This window comes from Leptinotarsa decemlineata, unplaced genomic scaffold, assembly GCF_025532065.1.
Source record: "Leptinotarsa decemlineata unplaced genomic scaffold, Ldec_3_MD MMD2_tig00026354_RagTag_RagTag, whole genome shotgun sequence".
Classification (NCBI taxonomy): domain Eukaryota; kingdom Metazoa; phylum Arthropoda; class Insecta; order Coleoptera; family Chrysomelidae; genus Leptinotarsa; species Leptinotarsa decemlineata.
This window is the reverse complement of record NW_027412702.1, coordinates 5,506,995-5,528,746: the sequence shown is the minus strand read 5'-3', so window position 1 is coordinate 5,528,746 and position 21,752 is coordinate 5,506,995. Positions and strand designations below refer to the sequence as shown.

The 21,752-nt window shown below is 34.0% G+C and overlaps 1 protein-coding gene across 1 annotated transcript in view; it reads right to left on the bottom strand.

Moving 5' to 3' along the window:
* The window catches only part of LOC111509202 (nucleoredoxin), a 60,488-nt gene that overhangs the window by 23,095 nt on the left and 15,641 nt on the right, over positions 1-21,752 (bottom strand). Inside the window, exons 3-5 of the mRNA XM_074184228.1 lie at positions 17,111-17,266; positions 16,756-16,884; positions 16,604-16,704 (exon numbers count right to left, since the gene is read on the bottom strand). Of these exons, the coding sequence (XP_074040329.1) occupies positions 16,604-16,704; positions 16,756-16,884; positions 17,111-17,266 (386 nt within the window). The remainder of the gene's footprint in view (positions 1-16,603; positions 16,705-16,755; positions 16,885-17,110; positions 17,267-21,752) is intronic.

The following is a 21,752-nucleotide window of genomic DNA, read 5'->3' as shown; positions in this document are numbered from 1 at the left end:
TAGTATCAAATCATCACTACATAGTATAAAACAAAGTCGCTTCATGCTGTCTGTTTCCATGTATGCTTAGACTTTGAAAACTGCGCGACGGATTTTGATGCAGGGTTTTTCAATTGATATAGTGATTGAAGGATAAGGTTCATATGTATATAACATGCAATATATCTGTTTTAAATCTGTTTTAAAATCTGTTTTTCCGTTAATCAGCTGCCGCCCCCATGCGAACGACAACTCTCAGAAGTTGAGAAACTTGTGCGAGCTAAGGACTAACGAGGTCTTACCTTTCAACGTGTGATTCCTAACATATATAGTAGAGAAACACTGATAATTTTAGAGATTTCTAATGTGATGTCGTAACATGTTTTTGCGCTTACATTACCCTACGAGATAAATCCAAAAATGTACTACACTATTGTACACCTCAAAAAGGTCGGCAGAAATATCATGGTATATGTCTATCTCTTAGGGATAACTCAAAATAACCATATTTTATCCTCGTGAAATATTGGCGATTTCAAACAATTCAACATTTATCCTTATCCAATTCAGTATCTTGAATACTTTGTGCATTTAATATAGATTAATATGGTCCTCTATAGCATGTAATTTACTGGCTAGACTAGAAAGTCTCGGGCCAAACATATAGATGGTGCTAGTCTTATTGCATTCATTACTTTTTCAGTTATTACTGAAATATGTATATTTAGTATCAGCATTGCATCCTTGCGAAGCCGGGGCGGTCGCTAGTTGAATTATCTATCAAACAAGGTATTTGGAAACCTATTTCTATCAGGAATAAAAGGTGGTAGCGTCCTTTCGGCGATTAGTGATGGAACACTATTGTCTATGTTATAAAAAGTATTAAAATTAGGCTCTTTCACCTGAATTTTTTCCAAATTTAATATCTTGTTCCGTTAAAAAGTTGAAAAAGTTGAAAGTTGAAAAAGTTACATATATATATATATGTAAGTATAATTAAGTAAACATAATAATATTATGAATAACCATAGTGAACCAATACCTAATAGTATATATAGTATATAGCTTGTTGAAATAATATTTCATTATCAGATTCACCTGTGGCTGTTAGATAAAGCAATATGTAAAATTGATTTAAGGCTAGTAGATAAGGCAACGTGTGAAATAATTTAAGATAATTGAGGCGCAGGGACCTACAGAGTTATCTAGGGTATAAATGAGAACAATATTATATGTAATTTAGTCCCTTCCTTTTGAAAATGATCACTAGGTTATTAAATCACGTGTCGAAGTATCAAAAATAATGGCTTAGTGTTGGGATTAAACTTCAGTAATATTCATTACTACACCAAAAATTCCGAACAGTGCATCACAAAAACATTTCCAGCATTTATTGTAAAAATGTATTTACAATTTTATTATTTTTAATCACCCCAATTTTATTACTTTTTATACTTTCACATGTTATAGCCCACAAAACCTTATTTTCTACAAAGGAATGCCTTATTTTTGGTACAGTTGTTCCCTGGAAATTTTGTAACCTTACAAACTTCCTCTCGTTCATTGGTGTTGATTCAGGATACATTTGGTTGAATTTTCTGCAGATTCTGGCAATAATTGGATCACGTTGTCCGTTTGTAATAAATCATTTCATGAGAACTTCGTTTGAATAAACAAGATTTGCATTCATTTTTTGAAACACCGTCAATAACCATTTATCAATTACTTATAAAAGTCACCAAACTGTTATAAGCTTGATAATTCCACTGCTACTTAAAACCAAATTCTTAAAAAAATTATATTTCCAGAAAAAATTACTTTATTAAAAAAAATGATTTAGGTAAAGGGGCATGATATATCATCTTGAAGCATTTTTCATCATCTTTCAATTCATCGAGTAATATACATTTGAAAAAATCAACTTTTGACCACTTTTATCCATAATGGAAATAATAGTAATTTTAGCACGCCCTGTGATGTGAAGTCGATTTCCTACAGCAATGCTGAAAATATTTTATATCGATAGAACAGGTAAGGAAATGTTATTTTCAGAAAAATCCTAGGTTGCGTTTTTCAGAAACATCAAACCTACCACTGACCGTGAGTCACGCTGTTTACAGAACAACTATTTTAACATAATGGTCTGCATCGATATTCTTAAGTTTCTAGGAATACAAATGTCAAGAGGAAATTACAAAAATGGGGAATGTTTTCAAAATATCGTATTCTTGAACGGTTTAGATAACACACTGGAACTATTAGTTTCAGTGTGTTCAAATTTATAATTTTAAATGATCGTTTTGTGTGAATTAAATAATCACCATTATCTATTGAACGTCCTTTGTAGCAAAGTGGATAATAAAATTTTGAAATGACTTCTGAATAAGTGAGAACTAAAATTTCTCCAGTCAGCTCTGTCAGATGAGACATCTACAAGGACTGAATGCAATGTTTTTTATCTGAAGCTTAATCGTAAACTGCCAGTAGTGCAAGATTCATAATTAGAAGCAATCGAAAAGGAAATTATATCAATGAATCCTGGCGCTTTTGAGAGAAACGACTCCGGATTTGCTATAAAATAATTCAAGTTGGTTGCATTTCTCTAATCATATTATCTATGAATTCTCAATAAGCAAATGAATGTACTTGTCGCCTGCAAATATTTTTCGAATAACTGATTATGGATTAGTTTGTTTTAATTGGATTTCAACCCTTATTCTCGCCTATTTATTTATTTAAAATTCATTAATACAGTTTATTGATTTTACAAAAACCGCGACACGTGTTTCGCTATACAATAGCTTTCTCAATAGTTTCTTTTTTTGAGAAAGCTATTGTATAGGGAAACATATGTCGCGGGTTTTCTAAAACCCTTTATTGTGAAAATCATACAATAAACTGGATTAATGAGTTTTAATATGGATTTTCATCAAGTATCGGCCAGTTTTATTCAATTATTTATTTATTTGCTTATTTCCACCTACAGGATATTGAATATCAATAATAGCGATCCGTCATACTCTTACATCAACTTGTATCCAATAACGATGAATTTTGATGAAATTTACTCGAACAATAGTATATTTCCACCTAATCAATTTTAAAGACAACATGCGTGTCGCATCGATTTTTGAGGCAGCTTCAATTTATTTGCTAACGCGACAATTTCAATATATCAATATGAGATGTATGGAGTAAGGGCAATTAATTATAATGTGCATGGAATGCTTAAGGTAAGTAACGTATTAATTAAAATATGATTAATATCGTATTTGTCTAAATAGCTTTATAATTGGCATATTTCATGTTATCATAAAGGGTATAAGCAAGCTATCCTTGAAAGATGGACATATGCCGTTGCAGACTTTTTGAAGAGTATCTATATTTTCAGGAGAGATTAGTTTCTGATACAAAAAATCTCTCAAAGAAGGGAAAGAATCAGTCAATTTCAAAAGAAGCAACTCTAGACATAGATGTGTAGATCATGCAAAAAAGTTACTTTCACAACAAATACTTATATATGAATACTGAATTATACAAAAGGCACATTTCTCCACTCAGTTTGTATTCCAAACATTCGTTATGGAATTGAATCAGATATAATTCAAAGGATTCCTACACAATATACTGAATGAAAGGTGATAATTTCACTTACATGGAACTCTATCATCCTCACTGGTAGACATCGATGTTTCGCCGTAAGACACTTGTCTTAGGGCTTCTCAGTACCAATCTAAATAACATTATAAGAAAAAAAACACAATTCATTCATGAATTATGACTTCATGTCACGAAATGAATGCGATCTATTCATGTCATCGATGGCATCGTAATGACATTCATCCGCTTATTTGATTAAATTCCAGCCAAAGGAATCTTGTTCAAACTGTTCTTTAACTACACCTTACGATTTGATCTCCACATACTTTATTTGAGAAATACATCACGACATGTTTCGCTAACGCAGTAGCTTCTTCAACAGTGATTTGAATCACTGTTCTTCTTCAACAGAAGAAATTACTATGGATCTTCATCAAGTAACGGCCGAATCAATCAGAATAAATATAGTTTAAAAACTAAAAAACGTGCTTTTAAAAAACATCGAACTAAAAATTTAAAAATATTTTTTTTAATAAACTTAATACAATAACGATCGAAAAATAACAGTAATATTGTGAAAAAAGCCTGGGCGCTAGATATACAGAAAATATGGCACAAAGCGCCCACACTTTTGTCACAATAATACTAGTATTTTTCGATCGTTATTGTTTTAAGCTTGTTTTAAAAACAATATTTTTAAATTTTTACTTCGATGTTCTTTAAAAGCGTGTTTTTAATTTTTTTTTAAACTATGTTTATTTTTAACTTTTTAGTTCGATGTTCTTAAAAAGCGTGTATTTTAGTTTTGTTGAACTATATTTATTTTTTACTTTTAAGTTTCATATGCTATAAAAGCGTGTATTTTAGTTTTTTAAACTGTATTTATTATTTTGATTTTCTTTGGAACAACCTATCAAGGAGGTTACGTACAGCGCCATCTGCCCGCGAATAGATCAAGAAATATCAAGTAGGCTACGTTCAGCGCCATCTGCCCGCGAATAGATCAAGAAATATCAAGTAGGTTACATACAGCGTCATCTGCCCGTGAATAGATCAAGCAATAATGCCGATAATTCTGTCAATACAGATCCCGAGCTTGATAGTTACAAACAAACATGCATACTAACAAACATACATACATACAGGTGGAGCTAATATAAAGCGTTATATATAAAGGTAATATTTTTGGGAGTGATTCATTTTTGGGAAAGTCTTTGGCTAACTTGGTTAGCGAAACGCACATCGAGAGACCGTAATTTTTGTTCTGTTACTGGGAAAGTGTTTTCAATAGATTCTTTTTATGTAGATATGTATATCGTTCAATGAAACCTTCTTAATTAGAATCAACATTAGTTGAAATGTTAATGCATATTCAATCTCTGGATTGTATTTCGAAATTTTCCAACTTCTCAAAATACATTATCAATTTCAATCTTCGGCGTTTCGCTAACCAAGTACCAATTTAGCATTATCAGTTGATGGCTGTGTTTACAATGGATTCAATTTATGATAGAGTTTTCAAATTATATCATGTTAATTCGAATGTTTGAATTCTAATTTTTGTAATTGTAAGAAAATGTACATAGTGCTCAATATTTTTTCTGCTTATTATTTCAACGGATTTTAAATTGTAACCATTGTAACCATATTTTATACGTGCATTGAACCTATATTCATTTCTATCAGCTTGATATGTCCTGTTTACAAATATTTATCACAATATCAATTGTGAACATTTGAAATGAATATAATTATTATAACGATCCATAATTTCTCAACACGGATATTTCAGAACCTTTGCTACTCGTTTATAATTCATGGTTATCACTCAAGAAATTGTACCATTTCAGGTAATCTCACCTGGAGACAAATAACTGAATAAGCAATAACGACAATTACTGAAAAGGTGTAAAAAAAGTCCGCAGTAGAAATTATTCCTGGGAAGAGTTGTATATTTGGAAATATAATTAAATAAGAGACGTATCTACCCATCATTAAAATATATCACATCGCGAAAACGGGTTTTCAGGCAGCTGTGTGGAAAACCTAATCTTAATTAAATGAGTGTTTGGGTAAAAACAGTTGAACGCCGATTCCCAACCAAACCTCGACCCCTAACACCGCGTTGTCATGGATACAACTCCCCACAATCCACAATCCCTGTGACTATCATATACGCGCTCTAAAAATTTAAAGAGATGTGTTTTTTATTTTATTTTCTATACGTACTTTTCCGCCACCGCTTTTTTAATATACCTCCCAGAATAACCAATTTTATATATCACAAATAATAAAAATGAAGTTGCTCAAAAATAATATGTGACGAGGGGCTTTGCAACTATGAATCTAATGAATCCCTAAAGAAGGTCATAATATTTTCAAAGAAGATGCCGATATTATGACATATTGCCATTACTGTATGAATGCATACTGATGTTCTTTTATTCATTGAATGTTTCTCGTGATTGATATGTGCCATTCGTAAAAATACAGGTATTCTTGTGCATCAGCTCAACATATTAATTTGGCGGATCATGGAATGCATATTGAAAACCCACATATTTTAGAAAGAGTACATCAAAATGTTAAAAACACCATCCTGGAGGGCTATAACGAACCTCTCGGTTAACAACTTCAAGCTCCTCGATCTTAGTATCGCAAACGTCAGCCGAAACTTTCAATGTTGTAGAAGAACCCATACATGGGCTAATCTTCAAGAGTGGAGCAATCTCTGCGGCTTTTATGTTAGCCTTTTGCGATACAATTTCCCACTTGGCGATGAAAAAATGTGATCATAGAAAGGAATCGAAATTCCTTATGACTTAAGAAGGTATCATCATTAATTATACATTTTTTTCTCAAAATAGATATTCGGGTTTTACCAATTCAAAAGATATTGAGCTTAAGAAAATCTGACCTTTAATACTTTCATATTCAATGCAGATGTGACCAATAACGAATGCAAACAGTAGGGTAAATTTCTCTTCTCGATATTTATCCTGTGAGAAAAACTAAAATCAAGGAAATCTCTAGTGAATTTTATTCTTTTGCGGGGAACCTTTCTTCCAAAACAAATAGTTATTTTACTTGTCAACTTATTAGTTATGATAAACGTTAAATATTTTTCCTAAAACACAAATTGCGAAAATAAGTGCAAAATGATATTATTCCAAATATCTTGATTTATTATAAATTATTATGAATGGTGAATGGCAATGTAATGAAGTGAAAGAGCGAAAAAAAATTAAAATAAATAATTGAAAACATACCAACTTCAAAATTAGGTAAAAAATGTTCTAGACCAGTTGTTTTCTGATTAGGTTGAAAAAGATGAGGGCGTATTCAGGAGCTTACATAGGACATAGGTCCAAAAATCAATTGTTTCCAAAGGACGTTGAAATTTTTTCAGAAAAAAACTTTTTCTGTGTTGATTGTGTAATTATATCTTTACCGATTTTGATGAAATTTGGTAATGTTATCTTTAGTGCTGGGAGGTTCATTTAGCCCTAATTATTGAGTCCAGTGGCGGCTTGGGACACAGTTTAGCCAAAATTATTAACAAAAAAATGAACGACACTGACGCTCCTTGTAATATTTAATGTTATTACTTGTTTCCGTAGCTCGCTTTGTATTCTAGAGAGAAAAAAAGCAAATGAAAAGCGGTAAAAACAATCAATGTGCTATATATTAAAGAGACAACAAATAATTGTGTGCGATGTTTGCAATTTGTCGAGTTACATTTATTTTTGTGACAACGGATATTTACAATATTAATACAACAGAAAAGTTTAACACTCTGTATCTAAAAAACAATGTTAGAACGCATCCTTGCATCCTTAACGCATCTTTGCATTTTTCATGCAAATTAACGAACATACTGTTAACAAAAAATGTGATCTTTATTTTCTGAATTATTTACTACGTAGAATGAAATCATCTCCTTATATTCCAAATGGCTATCAAGCGCCTTTCCTGGCTGAATTAGACTTCTTGAATGTAATAAAATAAATCATTGCATACCGAAAACGTTTTGAATCAACTGAAAAGTATAACCCGGGAGAACCTACGGGAGCATTTCAATCCACAAAATTAAATATTGTTCTCTGTTACACTGACCAGGAACAAGCAGCACTCAAGCGCATTTGGTGCTACTTTGTAATGATCTGATTAAATAATCGAAGCGAAGCTCCCCCAATATCCTGAAACATCCTTCGTCTATGGATGCAGGGCCGGTTCAGTAGAGAATATAATATTATATTGCTTGGCAGGTAGGTAGTTATAAGAAATAGTTGTAACCGTTTAGAAGTTGCAAATCATTTTTTCGAACATGGGTGTCATCCTCCATTTTTTTAAAAGGCAATGGATTCGAATTCGATTCCGTATCCAGCATTTCGTACAATTCTCCTACAGGGAAATATCAGAACAACAAAGATAAAAAATAGTGTTACCACAAAAACAAACGACTTGAAATACCATGAAATGCGAAAAAAATCATTACATAAATCGCATCATCTACATAATTTTCTTTAAACTATCGATAAATACATCACAAGGGTAGAAAATCCTATTGAAATTATCACAGATTGTGCTGATTGATTCAATTTTGAAATGATAATTCTGAAAGCCAAATATCTGGAGAAGTTCCTCTGCAATGTATGTGGTATATTGAGAACTATATATAGTTGAACATTTATTTCAACTTCACCATCACATGAGATAAATATGAGGTTTTCAATACAATAATGTTACTAAAACAATTATGTACTTTGAAACCATACTGTTGTGAATCATGTCCTAAAGAAAATAACGCCGGCCGCCACTGGTAGTCGTAAACAAATTGCGACGTAGCTAAGAGCGCGCGAATGTACGAAGTTCGCTGCCGCTTTAGATGTAGCGAGAATAATGCTACGGATTTCGATGGAATTCTGGCGAATTTTCTACTGCATTCGGTTACGATATATAAACGCTAGCCACGAGCATATCGACACAGTCAAGTGGAAGTTACAGTGCAGTACGCGAAGCGATATAGTAAGGCGATAGCATTCGAATACGTAGCATTCGAATACGTAACAATCTGAGAGATCAAGTCCAAATCTTTCATGAAAGTATTTCGAAATAAGATAGTTCCATTCAAATTAAAAGAGAACTTAAAGAATTGTATATTTTTTCTTTGTATATGATATAGTTTTATATTTAGATACATTATGTGGTATATCATTTGCCAAGCAACAGTCAAACGCCATAACTACCACCACAACTTCTTGAGAAAATTTTTTGTTTGTGGTTTTAATTTCAGGTAGGTTGATAACTTTCACTGAAATATCTTAACATGTAAATGCAAAAAGTAAAGTAACTTGCAAATTCGGATTGCTATCAATTTGCTCGGTATTTATGTGTCAAAAACTTATGAGATAGCCAATTAAAACCACACAAAACAACTGACGTTAGATAGCATTTGCAATGCACATCAAATACAGAAGATATGAAGCATTAAAATGTCGGTTCCCTCAGTAAAATAAAGAGAAATGACTCAGTAGACTATATTACTGGGAGGTACTGAAAAATATCTTGTATGTATTCTGTGAAAGGTTCTTTTTATATTTAATTAATGTATTTTTTTTAAATCAGTTCCAATACTACAATAAGTTTTTGATGCCAAACTAAATCAAACAGGTAGGTTACTGAAATTATTACAGTCGAGTGTTGCAGAAAATTAATGAGAGGGTAACAGTTGATGAATATAAAACCTTCCGGATGTATAAAAGTTACACAAAATGTTGCTTATTCCAAAGAAGGAAATGCTGAGAGCAGATAGCTGTTTGTTCACAAATTTTAAAAACATCTGCAAGTTATGGTGCAGATGTACACAGTAGCAGACCCAGAAAAGATATCGTCTTTATGCGACCGTATTATCGGCGGAAATCTGCACTAATGATTTATGTGTTGAGCATAAACTAACGTCCCGTCACGTGAATCAATAAAAATACTCTCAGATAATGAGCCTTTTTCCTGAGAATAGTACAGCAAACCGTGTCACGAGAGGCAGCACTAGTAGCAGGAACAAACATAAACTATTCACATGTAAAACAGTGTTATTTATGTAATATTATTTTATTATTTAAAAATATAAATCTGATATAAAAAATTACTTATTTTGTTCTAGTATAATGGCAACAAAGCATTGCTGTTTTGTGAATTGTACGTCGGGTAATCGATATCTGGAAGAAAACGTGTTTTTTATACCATTTATAAAACCTCATAATAATGAGGTTAGATGTAAGAAATGGATACATGCTTCGAGGAGAGTGGATTTAACAGTGCAGAAAATAAATAAATATTCATATGTATGCTCTAAACATGAAATGAATAGTAAATTTTTCATAGTTAATTACCATTGATTAGAATGAGATATAACCTCAATCGTTTATTAAATTATATTAATTTATTATATTTAATTAAATTTATTTCATTACCATCTATATTTGATTCATATTTCACTCGGAAATAAATCTGAAATCCATAATTATTTTAAATTTCTTTTATTACAGTTTAAATCTAATGCTACTCATTTTCAGAGTATGTATACTAACCTGTCTATTAATTCACTTTTTTCCAGTTATTTTTGAATTACGGCATGCAAGCCAACGTTTTAATGTTACAACATGTTATCCTTTACAGTTGCAAATGTTAGTTTTGCTTCAGAAACATTTTCTTCTGTTAAAAACATTCTTTTTTAATTGTACTTTACCTTATGTTCATATGAGGATTAGGCAGTGTTTGTTCCTACCGAACTACTAGCGCTGCTAGTGAGTGATTTTTCGTACTTCAGGAAAAAGGTTCATTGAGTGGCTCTAAGAATACTTGTCCCTCGCCGAGCAATGTCAAAAAAACTGTCAAAAAAGTGTTCCCAGAAGGAAGACTTAATGAATTGTCCCTGGTCTGGACTGCTGGCCTGCCTGGATGGTTATTGAGATGTTGATTCCATTGAAAAAGAAGTGCGCTGGAAGTGGTATTATCGGACCAGAACTTGATATCACTTCAGATTTTACCAAACATACACTGAATAAAAAGAATAGATGAGCGATACTTTTTACAGAAAAATATGTTTATCCATCTGTTCTAAAGAGTCATAGTAGAGATGAAATCCAAAAAGAAGCACTTTCTCTAATAACCTGAACTACAAAGTTGGCGACTTCAAGGGATAAAAAAACTAATTACAGTCTTGAAAAATTGTTTTTATTTATATCTAACAGGGTACACTTTCACTTTCCGGCGCACAACCATGATTTCGGGTAGATATTGGCGATAAAGTTCCCACCAGTTTTAACAGAGTGATTCGTCAAATGGTTAATAATGGACTGTTTGATGGAATGGGACTGTTCATAGTTCTCCTTTGCTATTTTCAGACTTTCAAAAGCATTTAAAGATGTCAGGGAGTTTTCATTTATTCAATGGCCGTTTTACAAGGCGCGTAGATCGGCAATAGATTTTTCGGGTCTTCGAAATCGGATAAGTGCTACGTGTTCTTTGAAACGAGTTTCAATGACTCGCTAAGTCTGACCGCTATATTTCTGACACACTCCTCACAGATTATTTAATATATTTCCGCCTTTTCTTTTTTCAACATCTTGTCTTCAGGGTAACACAACATTTGTTGAAGGAAGCAATGAGCTTAAAGGCTACTTTCACGTTGACTTTTGAAAAATACGATCCAATCCACTATTGTGTTTTTATTCAACTCAGTCAACCAATTTCCAGGGCCGTAATTTAAAAGGGAATAATTCACACAATTATAATCGAATATTACCGATAAATCACGAAATATAAAATTAATGTATCAGTATGAAGTGAACGTCTACGATCGAAAAATTACAACAAAAAATACAGGTCCGTATTTAAAAATTCAAAGATGGGGGGGGGCAAGTCAGATGACACCCTGTATAAAAGATTCATGGATATATTCTGAGAGCCCACATCAAGTGCCAATAGCAAAATGTGGACAGATTTTCAATATGTATGCGAATAAAGAAGATATAGGCAAAAAAATAATTTGGGATTTTTTTGTTTTTCCTGAACCAAAAGAGCTATATTCGATTTCTTCCCATCATTGAATAGGTCTCTAAAATACGCAACTTTGCTATAATTTAACCGACACTTTATCTCTTATCGTTTACGAGATCCCCATGTACAGAAACGAATTTGAATAGCCTTGTATAAACTTCGGGATCTGTTGTTGAGTGTACAAACAGAGTCGTCTACTTTTGATTTCTGTGTGTCAATAATCACAAATACATCGTCCACATAGCAGATCCAAGTTTTTGGAAAGTAATTTTTTTTTTGCTACCAGTTCAAAGTTACTCATGAACTGATTAGCCATACACTATGAGGGTAGGGTGAGTTTTCATTACTGTCTGTAGAAAATTTTGTTAAACTGAAAGCAATTCTGTTCCATGCAGATAAATGTTGGTTTGATGTAGTCTTTGATTACGTATCCACTGAAATCAATGACTCTCAGAAGCTCCCTCAGATATTCGTTAGTTTTTGATAAAAGGACACTTGAAAACAACGAGGATAGGTACATCAAACGATACTGAAATCTCTCCATCTCTCAACTTCACATCCTCAACTTTTCCAATAAAGCCCATTCAAATTCAATTGTATACTTAAGAGAAATGAAATGAGAATTTTGAAATTCCCAAAAGGGATTGCAATTCAAGTAGTATCATTTCCACCTTCTTCGCAGTTTGGTTACTGAAAGTAATCATTATGAGTGAGCTGCTACAAAAATGCCTTCATTTTCAGAGATTATTTCTGTTTTTCCAAAATGCAGATTTTGAACTATTCAGAAATCGTCTTGTATAAAAATCATATAACAGTCTTGGTCAGTACCTAGTCAATCAATCAATAGTGTTTTGTTCCAGTTCATTTTTCTTTTCGTCGTCCATCCAATTATTGGACTTTCCTGAATACATTTTCTGCAAATACAGTCCTGGCATTCCGCCTTCCGTGTTATGCCTCATCTGGCACACGTTTCTAGATTAGATAAGAGGGGCTGGACGAGTCCCGAGTCCTTCGATGGGTGACCCCTTTTATCTAGGTGCTCACGTTATAGAATACATAACGTCAACTTCATATTTGCCAGTCACCCCCGAGATTACAGTTATGTTGTAATATGTTTTCATCGGCACGTTCGAGATTTCGCAAGGGGGTTGGAGGTGTTGGGTCGAAAGTACGGAAAATATGTGGGTCTTTTATTGAATTGCAGTTCTTTCTTTGTTTGTTGTGCACGGACTGCATATGAATGTCATGCATATGTGATGCAGTTGGATTCCCGAGGGGACACCTGAATTTCACCGAGGTGAGATTGTTCACCTTGTTTCTTCAAGTATATATGATGATGATTATATGGCACCTTTAAAGAGTATGTTCCATACGAAATTATTGATCGTCCACTGATATGGTATTTTCTTGCATATTCATAAAATATATTCATTAGAGATATTGCAGATCTGTTGAAAAGTCTGTTAGAATCTGTCTTTTCGTTAACCAGCTGTCATTCCCTTACGAACAACTCCCAAAAGTCGAAATTTGTGCAAGCTAAGGACTAACGAGGTTTTATCTTTTAACGTGTGATTCCTAACAATTACAATTATACTAGAATTAAAATCGAATTCCTTCAGAGTATCATTCCTCGAACTAAGTAGAATCAGACAACCAGGAATCAGATGCAGGATTGTCATCGCTGCATCTGCCTCTGAACGAGGTAACCAACTGCATATCCGAAATTTGCCCAATTCCTCGTGTAAGGAAAGAAAACTTCTCACATATAGTCAGTGGGCATACTAGTCAGTGGGCATACTATATGTGAGAAGTTTTCTTTCCTTATACGAGGAATTGGGCAAATTTCGGATATGCGGTTGGCTACCTCGTTCACAGGTAGATGGGGCGATGGCAAACATGTTGTTGTTGTCTGCTTCTACTTAGTTCAAGGAATTATACTCTGAAGGAATACGATTTTTAATTATCGGAAATCATCGACTTCATATTGATGATATACACTACCTTGCACTGAAGAGTGGCCAAACAGCCCGGAACCGGTATGCAAGTATGTTCCAGTAATTGAAAATATATTGCGTCAGTTGTATCGCCAAGAGAGTATGCAGGAATAACTTCAGTGGAGAATTTTGCAGTGATACCTGTCGGATATAATCCAACGCCTTTCGTGGTATTAGCCAGGGGAGTAGTTGTTTTCTGATAGGTGTCAGTCCATTAACCTACAGTGTAGGAAGTTGAGACTGGCCTGAACGAATTGTTCTTGTAGATGATTAGAATTAACTTTATTGAACAAAAGTGTGAATTTTATCTGCTTTTTGAACCAAAAGCGCAGAAATCTATCAAATATGGGACATTTTTGGCGGTACCCTCAATTCACATTTTTGACCACCGATAGTGGGGTGGGTAGGTATATGCAAAGTACGACTTTTGCGGCGTTTATCGTTAAAAGAGTATTATTTGTATCAAAACTTAACCTGATTTGAAGAAAACCATTTGAATAAAATACTAACTATCCCTAGCCTACAAAGTTGAAGAAAATATTTTTCATCAAAAACAGTCCTAACATAGCCCGTGAAGTTTAAGAGTACTGCAATGTCCTACATTATCATCGTTGAAAAAATATATATAATTTTAGAGATACCGCCGTAAATGTCTCACCACCGCCATCTGTATCTGTAGAGTAGGGGGGGTTAGTGTAGGCCCACAGCACTTAGGCCACATATGAGCCATTCTACATCCTCCCGAGGAGTTATCCTCCTAGGGCATCGTCCGTTCTGTCCTTTCCAGGAAGGTGGACAGGTCACTAAGAGACATCTCCTTTATATCGGCAGGTGTAGGCCAAGGCTCGCCGAACACACACTCTGTTATTGACGATAACTCCGGACACACGCATAGGACATGCTTGGCAGTTTCATCTTCCTGTTCACACTTCCTTCATAGAGGTGTGTCCCATACTATGGAGGTGTTTCCTTAATTGTCAGTGGCCAGTCAGAAATCCTACTGTCAAGCATAGGTTTTTCTGGTCATCCCCAGATATTTCTTCGGCGCCAGCTTCCCAGGGTCGTCCAGGGTGATCCTGGCAAGACTGCATCCTTTGATTCCATCCCATCTCTTTAGGGATATAGCACGGGTGTAACGTTTGGCTGGTTCTACAATTGTCGAAGTCATCAAGCCCTAGGTGCCACTGGGTCATAAAATTCTTAGTCCAGCCGTTTCCTTGGCTAAAGAGTCGGTAATGCGATTACCTTTACGCCTGTCGTGCCCTTCAACCCACCTCAGGATGATGTTATTATCTACCGAGGCTTTGGCTAAATCTTGGTGGCACTCTAGTATTAGCCCTGAGGTAACACGTTGTGTACTATGAGTGCAGATTGTTATGTTTCTGCCAGAAATTTCTTTCTTGGTAATTTCTTTTGTGGCGATTGAGGTACCATCCAGTTCTGTTTGAAGCATACTGGTATTTTTTCCATTCCCCACTCAATCTTCAAGCTAAATGATCTGGAATCACCACAGCCAAATTTTCCGATCTATAAATCATAAGGAGTACACACCTCTAATGTAGAATATTTAAAGTATCCAAAGTATGGGATGAGATACATCTATCTTGATATTTGTGTGTGGTTATGCAAGTACAACAAAAAAAGTGTTCCAAAACACCAGAACTGCAACACTCCTCCCGACGTATGTTTCACCAACCAAGTTCACTTCTTCAGGAAATAGAATAGACTAATATCTAACTCTTACTGGTGTTTATTCATATCTAACAGGATATACTTTCACTTCCACTTTCAGAAATTTCAACTGAGTGATTCATAAAAAGGTAAACGATGGTCTGTTTGAAATGGGACCGTTTGTAACTGTTCATGGTTCTCATGCTACTTTTAACTATTTTTAGTCTTTCGAAAGTATCCAAAAATCTAATATCATGTACCGATCTCAACAACATCAGAAAGTTTTCATTCATTTCATGGCCGTTATCCAAGGCGTGTTGAGCGATAGGTACTAGATTTTTCTGGTCTCCGAAATTGGATATGTGCTAAGTGTTCTTTGAAACGAGTTCCAACGATTCGCTTGGTCTGAGCGATATATTTTCATCTCAGTCCTTACAGATCATTTGATATATCCCTACCTTTTCATTTTTTAATATTTTGTTTTTGGGGTTACCTAACATAAGTTGAACTGAATATGTCGTTTTGTTCAAATTCAACTCTTCGAACATGCGATCTAATCTATAAGTTTATCTTAGTTCAAACAGAGGGACAATGAAATTCAGTTTCTTTTTTCCTAAGGTCGAAGTTTTACGAAGATTCGTCCTAAATGAATGTTTCCATATTAGCTTTTTCTACTCTTCTACAGACAAAAGCAAGTTTTGAAAATGTATGTATCTCTTATTCGCCATTTTTCGATAAATTGTCATCAAATAGTAATAAATTCGAATACCATTGAAATTGAATTGAAAGTCCTTAAAACTTATGTAGTTGGCCTTTACCCTTCCCTTTCAAGATGGCAAAGGTCTACTAAAAAATGATATATTCAAATTGAGACCATTTATACAGGGTCAAAATATATACAGGTAGGTCATAAATTGAAACCACATACTCTGGGGTCAAAAAAGACTCGGTTCGATACAAAAATGCATACATGAAAATTTGCAGCCCTAGGAAAGAACTGTCCAACATTTTGTGATGGAAATGAATCTATGGCTTTCTTATCGTGAGAGCATCTTTTTCATATACAACCACGAAATCTGTTCGACCCATGGGGGTACTGAACCCCTGAAACCAACAAAACTTTTCTATGCGTCATTATTAAATGAATATTGTGACACCATTGGTCAAATATATCTTTTTTTTGACACATAAAATGTTTGATGGAATCGTTTATGATAAAACTATTCATTTTTCATGAATAACTGATTAAATGATTTTTTTTATTTCAAAGTCTTTCAACAAAAATAATCTTCACTTACCTATCACTGCTAACAAAAATGATTTCAAAATTTGGTTCCTTTTTTCTAATGAGCCTATACACTTCCGCCAACTGTGGAGTGAATGCTCGGCAAGGGGGACACTATAAAAAATTCCTCATATCATATTATAAACTCAAAGTAGAATAACTTACCCAGTTAGCAGAAAAATAGAAACCTTTGATACTATCTGGTAGATCACCATATCTGATATCCCCTTTGGTAAAATTTTTGTGTTCTGAAGGGTACGTGCCACCAGGTTGGAGTACCACATCTTTCAATACCTAGAAATATCGAATAGGGTGCTCAAACTATATGAAAATTAGGTATGATGTGAGTATATTTTGACGAAATGAAATTCCAACTTGGTATCTTTTGATCTGACAAATGAATGAAGCATGATATACAATAACAAAAATAAATAAACAGTTACATCAACATCAACAATATCACGAACTACTGAAAAAACTGAAAAACTACCACGTGTGGTATCTCAATAAATGAACTTACTTGATCAACAGGTCGTGGTCTCCAAGGAAAATTTGTTCCACAGGGATCTTCCAACAGCCTCTCTTGGGCTGATACACTTATTGTTATACCCTCTCGTCCTAACAGTACTAATGTTGGTACTCCTGATTTTATTCTGTACCTTCTTGAAAGTCTTGTCTGAAATAGAGAGACTATAATGAGAACAAATAAAAATATAGAAAACAAATCATTAATCTATTAATAGCATCAATCAATCAAAAAGTTTCATTGAATTTGATGAAAGTTTCATACTAGCCTCAGAATGTCAATGAATTCATTTCAAATAAAAACCGGGAGTGACTACGGAAGCGCAGAAGAGCCACATGTGTTTATTTGAAAGCACGTTTTTTTTTTTATTTCAAAATAACCCCAGCAATCGCCAGGAGTTGTTAGCGGGGAAACAATTAGATATAATAAATTATATTTCATTCAATACATGAATAGATTTTGAAAAAGTTAATAAAGAGTTCAAGTTCACTACTTCTAATGCAGAACTGAGATCACTAATAGGAAGTCTTGCCTCTTGCTTTCATATTCAAAAACTGGGCACTCCATGAATATCTGCTTTACACTTTTGATCACAACAAAGACATCTCATTCCGCAGCATATTCATTCTTCATAAGGTGTTCTTCATAAGGTTTTGTGTGTCCGATTCTTAGAAGAGTAAGAATGACTTGATGTTTTCTTTGGGTCGATTGGTAGTTCTGGGAGCTCATGTCGGGATTTATTCCCCGTAATTTATTCATTTCCATGTCTATGCAACTTTTCTTTCCAAGTGTTTGATATTATTTTCCTTATTGTATTGAAGTAATATGTATAGGGAATTTGTTCAAATAAAGTTACGGAAGGGGTAACGGTAATATTACGAGCGACTGCATCGGCTTTCTCACTGCCTCTGACTCCAGTATGAGAAGGTCTCCAGACTGGTTCAATACTTTTTTAATTCTGCATTAGCTTGGTTAATCCCTTCCAAATACGAACAAGCAGCGCATTGCTTGGGTATAGCTGTTTGACCCTATGGATTGCGCTAAGAGGATCGGTGAAAATAACAAAAGTTACCTTCCAGTCTTTCACAGTATGCTTGGGCTATGGCGTACAGTTCACCTGTATCAACACTATAAATCGACGGCAAACGATAAGCATGCTTCTTATCTCTTGTCTTTGAAACTAGAAATTTCAACATTATTCGCCATGAATCTTACAGCTAAACATCAAATGTCCACCAGTGAGGATGACAGTGTTCCATGTAAGTGATATTTTACCTCTTTCATTTACTATATTGTGTACCAATCCTCTGAATGATATTTGATTCAATTCCATAAGGAATGTTTGGAATACATACTGAATAGAGAAAAGTGTTTTTTGTATAATTTAATATTCATATAAAAGTATTTGTTTCGAATGTATTTTTTTTTTTCGTGTAACTCAATGTTTAGTAGCTGATTCCCTATTTTTTCTGTATAAAGATGGAGAAGTAGGAAGCCAAATATCCTTATGTTCTCATGTAACCAAAGTCCTCAGCTGTCATCTAGGCTTTCTGACGAAACGATGTTATTTCAAGTTCTAGTCATCTCATTCAACGTCAAAAACACAACCAAAAATATGAACGGTGCTAATCTTTGCTTGATAAAATTATAGTTCTCATTTTCAACAATATCATTATACTATTTCAAATTCAATATGTTTCATGACAGGTACCTGTCACCCACAATCGGTTTCAATGGGTGGGATTATTTCCTTCGATGTTTTTTGTTCGCCTACCAGTTATTTTTTCCGAAGATGGGTGGTTATTAGTAACACCTTTATTAAGACAGTTAATACACATTCGACTTTCAAGCGGGAGTGTCTGCAATCTTACAGTGCACAAGATATAGTAATTTGATGTTTTGACGAAATAAACGGATTAATATTTTTGAAGAGATCCAGGTAGCACATTGGAGCATTTTTGAACCCAAGAGTTCATCAATGCTCTATGTTTGAAATTGCTAGAATAACTGAAGAAACTGGTGAGCTGATACACACTGACTCTACTTTAGATACCCGAAAACTTAGGAATCAAAGCTACAGCTAACGAATTTTTTTTTCTGATTGATTCGGCCGTTACTTGATGAAGATCCATAGTAATTTCAAAAAAGAATGCGTGAAAAATCACCTGCAAACGCACACAAGAAAACCTTCATGAAGAAACCGTTTGAAAAAAGAACTGAAGAATGCTTTTGCAGGAATTGGCTCAAAATAATTATAGGAATATCTACTTGAAAATTAAAAACACTGATCGAAATAGGACTGTATAAAAAATAATTTACTTGCAGGAAATACAAAAAAAAACGAGCAGGCAGCTCATTGTGTGCATTGCGAATGTGGGGCAATGGATCACAAAAAGAAGTCAATTTACAGACCACCCAAATTGTGTTCTAGAGAATATGTCAAATATCATACAAATCAGTGCAGGGTGATGAGGCTACAGTATTTTCCTGGGATCAGAAAAAAGTGGACAGCCGGATCCCAAATAGCAAAAAAACACCTTCATTAACTAATGAAGCTGTTGGATTTGTATCAATATCGTGAATATTCACAAAATGCCTGGGTTGGTCACGCTAAAATCTACTTAACTACATGGGCTGGAAACTCTCGGATCTAACACATTCAAAAGAAAGCTGTTAAAATATCATGATATTCTACTCATAAGTTTGCGAGTTATCGTGCTGAGAGTGATACTACTTCTGTTATTTTCAAAACAATGGATCAAAAACAATTTCGTATTTTAATTTTACATTGCTTCTTGATAAAAAAATACCTTCATACGTAGCAATGGCTTGAAAAGTGTTATTAGTCTAATCAACAAGTTCAAAAACATGAAAAATAGATATAAAGGTCCTAAAATATGAACGAACAATGGAAATTTTTTACCTGCACCAAAATCCTTCAAAAACATTTCTCTAGAGATGATTCAGAATCGAATGAGCTATCGCTCATATTTTTAGGACCTTTAGCTCTATTTTTCATGTTTTTGAACTTGTTGATTAGACTATATAAGGACTCCGCTCCATCAGAAACAACAAGTACGAGTGAACGTTGGTTTGCTGACTTTAAACGTGGTCGTAGAGACACCGATGATGCAGAACGCAGTGGACGTCCAAAAGAGGCAGTATCACCAGAAAACAAAAAAACCACAAAATCGTTTTGAATGATCAAAAAGTGAAGTTGCGTGAGTTAGCTGACATTATAAAGATATCAAAAGAACGTGTGTTCTGTTCGAAGCGAGTGCCGCGCGAGCTAACTGTTCGACAAAAAACAAGAACGTCTTGATGATTCTGAGCAGTGTTTTGCCATGTCCAAAAACAAACCGGAATTTTTGCGTCCATATGTGACAGTGGATGAAACATGTTTCCATCACTTCACTACAGATTTAAAACGATCGTCATCTGAGTGGAGAGCAACTGGTGAACCTCGTCCAAAGCGTCCAAAAGCACAACTATCGGCTGGAAAGGTATGGTATTCGTATTCATCGACTGTCTCGAGAAGGAAAGTACTATCAACAGTGAATATTATATAATGTTATTGAAGCGTTTGAAGGCCAAAATTGCGGAAAAAAGAGCCCATTTGGAGAAAAACAAGGTGCTGCTTCATCAAGACAATGCACAGTGTCACGAATCAATGAATACGATGACTTGATCTCTGTTTGTTGCTTATTTATATGAATGGGGAATGTTCCTCAATTTGGGTTATTACAGCAAATTACAGTTTGAACAAAATAAAGTTGAGTTTAATTCATGACTTTTTCAAATTCACTTCAAAAATTATTCAAATTAATGTTTCAAATATTGGGTTTTAATTTTAAAAGGGATTTGTTTCTAATTCACATATTGGCAACAGCGCCTATATCATGTTGAAATAATTTATACGTACCTAGATATTCTACTTTAAAAAAGAAAAAATATCTTTATAAATCATCAATTAAGGCAAAATATAAATTATAGTTCAATAACTCCTCCACAAGCCACATAAACAACAGTTGTTTTGTTATTTATTTATATAGCGGAAGATAGGTTAGGTGCACAAAATATCATATTTCACAGAATATCTCGGAACTCGGAACATAAGTAAACAGAACAGCACGCCTCTGAAAGATGTCATCTTTGTTTGTCTCATACAGGTAACAGATTCATTGTCAGAATCACTTTAAATGGTGAATGCATTATTTCATTCATCTTTTTTAAGAATTTAAATAATTTTTTAAAGAAAAAGATTGAAACAATAAGTTTAAAATGCGTTGTTTTAGAGCTCTTTTATGAAAACTACTTGATTTTCGTCAGGAGGAACATTCCCCATTCTTTCGATTTGAACAGTATCGAAAGGGGTTGTGACTTTTTGATCGAATACTTGTAGCAAACTTGAACAAAGAGTTCATTATGATCAATCCATCCTTTCTCAAATGTCAGTTTCTCTAGATGGTTCTTGAAGTTTTTCTGCAGCTGATTCGTATAAAATTATGTAAGAATAAAGACGGGGTCAATAATTCCTACCTTGCATTGTTTCAATACAACAATTGAAAAAGTCATAACGAACAATTTTACTCTTGCCCCACCCATTCCATTCCAGACACAATGAGAGATTTCATTT